Source organism: Myotis lucifugus, unplaced genomic scaffold (assembly GCF_000147115.1).
Source record: "Myotis lucifugus unplaced genomic scaffold, Myoluc2.0 scaffold_10, whole genome shotgun sequence".
Classification (NCBI taxonomy): domain Eukaryota; kingdom Metazoa; phylum Chordata; class Mammalia; order Chiroptera; family Vespertilionidae; genus Myotis; species Myotis lucifugus.
The window spans coordinates 7,969,753-7,977,882 of record NW_005871058.1 but is presented as its reverse complement, the minus strand read 5'-3'; the positions used below and the strand labels follow the sequence as shown (position 1 = coordinate 7,977,882).

The following is an 8,130-nucleotide window of genomic DNA, read 5'->3' as shown; positions in this document are numbered from 1 at the left end:
CGGCCACTGTGAGCTCCCGGGACACTCGGCCGCTGTCGGCGAGAGCGGCGCGATTGGCTGGAGCTGCCGGCGCTGGGACCGTGGGCGGGGCCAGGCTTCAGAAACTGTTCAGCAATTGGCTGGCAGGCGCCAGAAAAGGCTTAACTCGAAATGTTGGAGTTGCCCCACCAGAGGGTTGAAGCGTGTTTCCACAACCCCCTGTCGCTTAGTTACAGATTAGCCAACTATAGTCATCTTTGTCAGTGAATGAGGAAACCGCTACTTTGATTGGCCAATTTGCTCGGGCTTCCCTTCTGGACTGCGCCTGACCCGGGCGGGGATTGGGCCGCGGGATTGTCAATCTTATCGGGGAGGCGTGGCCGGCACTAATAAAGACCGGGACCCGAACTGCAGCTGCAGTAAGTTCCACCGCAGCTAGAGCTCCGGGTGGTCAACTAGACGTGCAGCTCGGCAGTTCCGTGGACTTCAGCCGCAGCGTTCCCCTCGCCGGGTGTCTCGCCGCAGCCTCCGGAGAGGAGACCGATCCTCACTTCTCAGAGAAATGTGAGTTGACTCTGGTGTGGGGAGCTCGACCCTCCATGCCAACTCTCACCGCCAGCGTCAGACTCTGCGGGATGGAAATGGCGCATTGCAGCAGCTGCAGCGACGCGGGGAACTACCCCCGCGCGCAGCCCCCAGACCTGACCACCCCCAGCGAGGAGGGCAGCACTCCACTCCTGCACCAGCCACAGCCAGCACCCCACGGGCGGGGCAGGGGCGTAGGGGTCCCACATTCATTGCACCCATTCTTCTCGCCCGAGGGGCGCCTCATGCAGGTTTCGGTCTAGCGGAGCCCGGGAGAGGGCGAAGGTGGGCATGGAGTTATCGGGTAGGGTCTGAACGAATCTGTACTTGGTTCCTCTGGAAAGACAGTCATAGATGCATCTGCTAGTTAGTAATTTCTGTATGTCCCTCACCCCAACTGTTACGTGTTGCCTCCCTCCCACCTTGGCAGTGAGCAAAGCTCCAGAAACTTATCTGCCAGTTCTCAGAACTCAGGGGGCAGTGCCCTATGATTCCAAAATGCCTTCCTCCCATGGCCACCCTGAGGTGTTTCCCTTCACTGAGTCTCAGCCAAGTGCTGGGAAGAGAAATAGAGCTGAGGATCCCCGTCTTCCCCAGCGCATTACATTTAGTCTCGGACCATCTTCAGCATCACCCCCATCCTAAGACCCGAGGGAGAACCATGGCTAGAGAAGTGAAGCACTCCCCTGTCAGGACCACTGTCTGCTTGATAGAGGTCTTTCTTCCTTGCCTGGTCCTAGACAAAAAACGGGAAAAGGTTTACTTATCCTACATAAAGGTTATAACTGTTCTGGATATTTTATTGCTGAGTGCTCTCAACTCCCAACAAGTTGTACGTGGAATGGTCCCTTCACATGCTTTACAACCATGTCACATTTTCTCAATTGGATTTCTGCAGCTTTTACTCTGTGACATTCTGGGCATCTTGGCCAAGTCCTAGGAACCCATTTGTTTGCATTTGGGGAAGGAGGATCCTTCTCGGCTGACTGGTTCCCAGGAGCACCCATGTGGGATGCACCGAAGGAGGTGGAGCAAGTGTGGGGACCAGCAGGGCATCACAAGGCCTCTGACCTCAGTCTTGTCATTGCTGCTGCCATCCTGGACTGCTTCCAAGACCAAACAGTGGCTCCTACCCACTCATTGGATTTTCCATCTTCAGAGAAACTAGATCGCTGCTGAGTTCAGTGGTAGCACAAGAGTCTCATGGCTTCCATGGCTTTGGATCTTCCCTTTGCGCCTTTACGCCTTAGAAGTGAGGAAGTGATAAGTTAATGGGGATACGTCAGGTGTAATCTGCTAGTGTCTCCTTTCTGAGATCTTATTCTCTATCTTTTTAGACTTGAAAGAAACTCATTTAGGGAGGAGGAACTTCTGGGTATTAGGTCTATTGTGAGCAGTCAAGGCATTTCCTGCGTGGTGACTTGGTGATGGTTTAATCCCTCTATCATTCATTCTTAGACTGCTCCTAGGAGGTATGTTTTGTGAGATTCAGCTTCTGTTTGAGGAGTTCTTATTGTAATTTCTATTCTCCATCAGATTTGAGAGACCTCCCTCCTGCTGGTAGGGTCTTCCTTGGGAGAGAAAATCTCATGCCGTAGGTTAGACTTCATGAAAAAGAGTTTGTCTTGAACACCTCATACTAGGTTAATCCCTTCTCAGGCTGAGGGAATGAGGACAATCACTGTGGGTAGTAGTGTAAACCAAAATTTCTCTTTGGGACATAGGGACATATGTCTCTTTGGGACACAGGGTAGTTTCCTGAGATTTGTTGCCAAATCTAGAAAAAGAAGGGACAGAATGTCAAAGATGCATGTACACTGAGGCCCATTTCTCTTCATTTTGCCTCCTGTCTATGCTCTTGGAACAGTTTCATAATTAATGTAATTGTTTTAGGCCCCAGTTCTATCTAAGTGAATTTCCCATCTTCTCTGCCAAAAACAAAGGGAGCAAACTGTTCTGACTCACTCCACCTACAGAGGCTCTGCCTTTGGTGATTCTCCAAGTTGTCCTTACAACAGCCCCAATATACTAATTGCTGAATGAAACATAACCAGTAAGTGGATCCCCTTAAGCAGAATCTGTCAGCTTGCTCTTTGTAGATTTAGGCTTTGGGGAGAAGGGCTGTTTAGTCCATAGGTTTATCCTGAGGGTTTAGTCTTGTGTACAAATTTCTTCTAACCTGGATTGGAGGTTTCCAGTTTGACTTTATGTGAAAGGCTCTGACAGCCAGGGCAATGCCATTCAGGCCAAAGGTAGCACATTAGTCCCTGGAACCATTGTGTCAAAGGATGTGTGTGAGTTTGGGTCAGAAGATGGCCCAAATAAGATCTCTTGATACCACCCTGGACGTCCTTGACCCCCACTAAATGTTGTTACAGGATCTTTTGTGAATATCCCCCGTCCCGCGTGGTTCAGGGTTTGGGATCTGGAGAAGGGGTTGCACGCAAATGAAAGAGACGAGACAAGAAATAATAATTTGGAAATATTGGGAGCCAGGCGGAAAGCCCAGTGCAAGGGAAAGGACTTCCACTGGGTGCCCAGGCCTTGCCAACCTTTTATTCAATTTTGGATACACATCTAGCTCTTAGTCAGGAAGGTAATTGCGTTAACAGACAGACTATCTTAAAGGTCAGCAAATATTAGAAGGATTTACTCTGAGACAATTTGGTCAGGAAATAGCTTGAGCCCCCATTGTCTGGACTAAACAATCGGTGCATAGCTCTGGCCCTTGCCAGGGGCTCAAGGTTCACCAGCTTTCCGGGATCCTTGTTTACACTTCTCTGATAGTGAAGACAATGGGTGGCTTCCTGCATCTTTTATCTTTTGCTTCTTGTCACTGTGCTGTATCTCCCTTCTTGGTATGGCCAAGGAGCTAGAACCCCTTCTAATTACATATCGTAACCTAATTGCCATGAATTTGATGGTGTGGGTTGAGAATGCACATGATTTCTTTCTTGTTTTGGGTACTTTGTGTACTCTGTCCACTTTTCTTTCTTTCTTTCTTTTTATTATATTTTCTTTTAAAAAATCTTTATTGTTGAAAGTATTATTCAGGCCCTCCTTTTCCCCCCATTAACCTCTTCCAGCCCGTTCCCATCCTCCCTCCTGCCCCAGGCCCTCAGCACCCCATTGTCTGTGTCCATCCGTGCGTTATGCATATATGCCTACAAGTCATCCACTTTCTCTACAGGTCCGATCCAGCTCAGCCGCCCACTGAAGGGGCAGAAGGGACTGCCCCAGGTGGGGGTCCCCCTGGCCCTCCTCCTAATACGACCAGCAACAGAAGACTACAGCAAACCCAGGCACAAGTAGAGGAGGTAGGTGGAGCGTTTTTCCCTGAGGGTTTCCAAATCATAGGCGTTTAGAACTTTTCTTTCTTATAGAGCAGTGGTTCTCAACCTTCTGGCCCTTTAATACAGTTCCTCATGTTGTGGTGACCCACAACCATAAAATTATTTTCATTGCTACTTCATAACTAATTTTGCTACTGTTATGAATCGTAATGTAAATATCTGATATGCAGGATGGTCTTAGGCGACTCTTGTGAAAGGGTCGTTCGACCGCCAAAGGGGTCGCGACCCACAGGTTGAGAACTGCTGTTATAGAGCGATAGCTAAAGGCTTTGGGAGGCAAGGCATCCGTTGGAGTTACACAGGGCAACCCTGTGATCCACTGGTTGTTGTTCTTTCCCGTGTCTCTGGTGGAGAGCTTAGCAGCTTTGTTTCTGGCCCCCCTCAGGTGGTGGACATCATGCGTGTAAATGTGGACAAGGTCCTGAAGAGGGACGAGATACTGTCAGAGCTAGATGACCGAGCTGATGCCTTGCAGATGGGAGCGTCACAATTTGAGAGCAGCGCTGCCAAGCTAAAGAGGAAGTATTGGTGGAAAAACTGCAAGGTGAATTTTCTTGTCCTTTCCCCCTTCTTTTTCCTGGGCCACAACTCACAGAAGGCAAGAAATCCCTCCGGTTCTAAAGGGTGTCCCAAAATTCATGCAAGAAGTAATTTTGATAGAAAATACAGGTTTATAATTAAAAATTGTAAATTTTTTATTGATTCATAAAGTATACAATATAGGGTTATGTATGGAATAGCATATCGGGTAAATGGCCTCCACAGCACAAAAAACTGGATTATCATGTTGCGATAGCAGCGAGCACCATTAACTGTTATTGCCTGAGCAGCCGCATTTCGGTCATGGAAAATTTCAACAAAAGAGTGCGCATGTGCCAGCAAAGCCGTGGAGGCCATTTACCCGATATGCTATTCTATACATAACCCTATACTGTATACTTTATGAATCAATAAAAAATTTACAATTTTTAATTATAAACCTGTGTTTTCTATCAAAATTACTTCTTGCGTGAATTTTGGGACACCCTTTACATTCCTCCCCTTTAGTGGTACAGGATCATTGCCCTGCAGAACTCTTCTTGGGAGGGAAGTCTTAAAAGCCTCCTTGAGCTGCATTACCCAGAATTGGCCACCAGGGTAGGCTAGAGTATTCAGACCCACTCACGGGGGACACCCTGAGGAGTTTGGAAATGGTTAGTCAAGCTGCCTTTGCCAAAAGGACCCCTGGGAAATTTTTCACCTGGCCCTTCCTCAAACACCCAACATGGACACAATGACTGGAGTAGATAAATGTATTTAAATACATGCAGCTTTGAGGAATGAGCTGAACACTTCACATTGAAAAATGAATCATCTGACTGCAGATCCATTGCAGTTCTTTTCAACACGACAGGACCTAAGGAAAAAGAAGCAGCTACAAACGCTCTGATGTTTCTGAGGAGCTTCCCCTGTGGTGCAGGGGTTATTGTCTGATGGGGAGGATGGGGGCTGGGCCCTCGCCAAGAGGCCTGCAGGTCTCCTGGGTGATGTGTGTTTCTTGCATTGTCCCAAAGACAGAGTAAGTTCTCTTCCTGGCTCCTTCCTTCCCCAAGTCCAAGGACCCATTTTTTGTCAATTTCTCCTCAGATGATGATCATGCTGGGGGTTATCTGTGCCATCATCGTGGTAGTTATTGCAAGTAAGTATTCCTGAGGTTTCTGGTGGGGTGAAGAGGTGGGAAGGTCCTGGAGTCTTCTCCCAGCCCTGCCTGCTTGCCTCCCTGCCTGAGGAGTGGGGCTGCTCTGACTGAGGTATGGAGATCACTGTTGTGGAATCATCACCTGGCTCAGGAGGGAGGAAGGGCAAAGACAAAGGACTCCCTTGATGGACAAGGCTTCCCTCTGCTGTTTGTCACTGTCGTGGGTCAGAGGGAGACATGGGGGTGGGACACCTACAACGGAAAGACCCGAATGCCTAGTAACTTGATGTCATTTGTGCTCTTGTTTTCTCCTGTCTCTCTCTCTTCTCCATCTTGGACTTCCTGATTCCTGTGTCCAGTCTACTTTTTTACTTGAGAACGTGCCACCCCTTCCCTGTTCTCCATTGCCATCCAAACTCATGTTCCTCTCCTTGTTTGCTCTCTCAACAAACTTCCCCATCTACCTTCCTCCATCCCAGCCTAGGCTCCTCCATCGCTCATTCCTCCTCTGCTGTTGCTTTCATTTGCACTATGTACCTCAACACTGGAAATGCTGCTCCTGGCGCAATTTGAAGCAACTATCTGAAGAGCAACAGCTGGCACCTCCTCCCTACATGCTTCTTATATACTCGCAGATTCCTCCAAAGCCAAAAAGAGATGGAGGCCAAGGGAAGGGGACGGGCGTAGCTGTAGTGATGTGCCCACAAAAGTGTCAAGATTTGGGGAGAAGGGTATCAGTGCCTGTGGTGCCTCCAGGAAAGCCAGGCCGCTGGCAGGAGGAGGCCATGAACACCTGCGAAAATGGTGGCTCACTCAGGGCTGCCCTGGTCACTTGGAGCTCTTCTCCTATGCCAGGCCTGAAGAGGATCCTTGGTGGGCACAAAGTCCAACTCGGTCCTGGTGCAATACCCTCTTAGAGAGTAAAACCTGTTTTTTGCAGTTATTTCTAATCTGTTAGTCCAAGATTTTCTACGTCTTCAGGGAACTTACAGCCTTTTACTTTGTTCTCCAGCGACCTGGAGAACACATATTAATTGTGAAAATACCAGAATTCTCATTGCCATCCTAGAAGCAGTCCCACAAGCTCATAACCGGAAAGGGTAGTCCCTTGTCCACATTTTCTGCGGCATTCTGTACTGTTCATGAGAGTACCAAATAACTTCATCTAGCCAAAGTCTGGGGCTCTTGATTAGTTTCCATTGTTGGCATACAGAGAGCATGCCTATTAGTTAGAGAGAAACAGTGAATGAAGGGCCTAATTTGAAAATAACAAGCTCAGAGGAAGCCACTTCTTGCCCTCTCGTTAAGGAGGGTCCTGCTCCTCCCTTCCTGTTGATTAAGGAGTGTGAGGGGTCCTTGGACTTTCAGGGACTTCCTCTACACCACTCCTGTGTACTTGCCAAAGACAGGGATGAGGCAAGATGTCCTTCCTGAGGCCTGGCTGATTCTGAATATTTTAGAAAAGCCCAACTCAGTCTTGGGGTAGGAGGTGGACAGTGTAGAGTTTGTGCTATCACGGGGCCCTTTCACTTAGAACCACCTGTCTGTTCTTCCTGCATTGTACTCCCCTTCTAAGCCACGTGTTCCCATCTGAATTCCACTTTGCCTCCTTTCCTTTTCTCTTTGCATGGCTTGTGGGTACAGACAGTGGAATCTAAGGATGGGAGCTACTCAGCCTGTGCAGGGGCCACTGCTGGGCTTCAGGATAGGGTATTGGGTGGGGTAGGCCCAGGTGTGAGGGGAGGCAGGCAGGCTGGGAACAGAAGGGGAAACACCCATGCGCTTGTATTCCTTCTGTCCTCTGGCCCACAAGCAGGAAGAGGCTGGGGCCAGGCTGGGCTGGGTTGGATGCTCACTTTCCATGCAGCAGCATTTCATTGCGCAAAACCATCCTTCCTCTCCCTTTGCTCCTGTTCCCCACATTCCCTTTGTCCTGCCCCAGGGTGGGACTGAAGAGCTGGAAGAAAGCAGTCAGTGTACCCTCCCAACGGTCTCCACTCTCCTCTGGGCTCCTCTTTGCCTAAAGCAGGGGGTCACCGCTGGAGAAGAGCCACCACTGTCCTCGATGTGTCCCAAGCCTGGAGCAAATTCGCCCTCTTAGCCCACCCAGCCGTGTCACAGGAATTATTTCCTGGGTGTCTGCCCCTCTGAGGCTCACCAGATATAGTTGGCTTTGTTCTTTTGGAGATGTCAGCCCTTCTACTTTCTTTCTCATCCCACTGTGTACCCTCTTTTGTGTCTTTGCTGTCCCCTTTCCCTCCCACCACCCATGTGCATGAGCAAATGTGCAACTAAACCCTGGGACTTTGCAGTCAAATGAAGCTGAGCTTCCCAGATCCCCTTCGGTTTGCCATGAGACGATGTGGGGTTTCCACTGTGTGTCTGTCATCACCTCTTTGTCTTTTCCCCTAACCTCAATCTCATTCGTGTATAGAATAATAATTGTACTTCACCAAAGGCATGTGGCATATTTACCAATGTCATGTATTCTAAACAAAGGCGCAAAAAATATAAATTCCTAACTACACTGACTTG

The 8,130-nt window shown here is 48.9% G+C and overlaps 1 protein-coding gene across 4 annotated transcripts in view; it reads left to right on the top strand.

Annotated features, from left to right (window-relative positions):
• Positions 1 to 308: 308 nt before the first annotated feature.
• VAMP1 (vesicle associated membrane protein 1) overlaps positions 309 to 8,130 on the top strand; it is a 51,971-nt gene continuing 44,149 nt past the window's right edge. For 2 of the 4 annotated variants that reach the window (XM_014451609.2, XM_014451610.2), the window contains exons 1-4: positions 309 to 543; positions 3,755 to 3,881; positions 4,303 to 4,461; positions 5,544 to 5,595. In XM_014451609.2, coding sequence (XP_014307095.1) covers positions 542 to 543; positions 3,755 to 3,881; positions 4,303 to 4,461; positions 5,544 to 5,595 — 340 coding nt within the window. In that variant the 5' untranslated portion in view covers positions 309 to 541. Of the gene's footprint in view, positions 544 to 3,754; positions 3,882 to 4,302; positions 4,462 to 5,543; positions 5,596 to 5,954; positions 6,416 to 7,624; positions 8,123 to 8,130 lie in introns of those variants that run through there. The other 2 variants (XM_006084145.3, XM_006084146.3) reach the window with 2 other exon arrangements.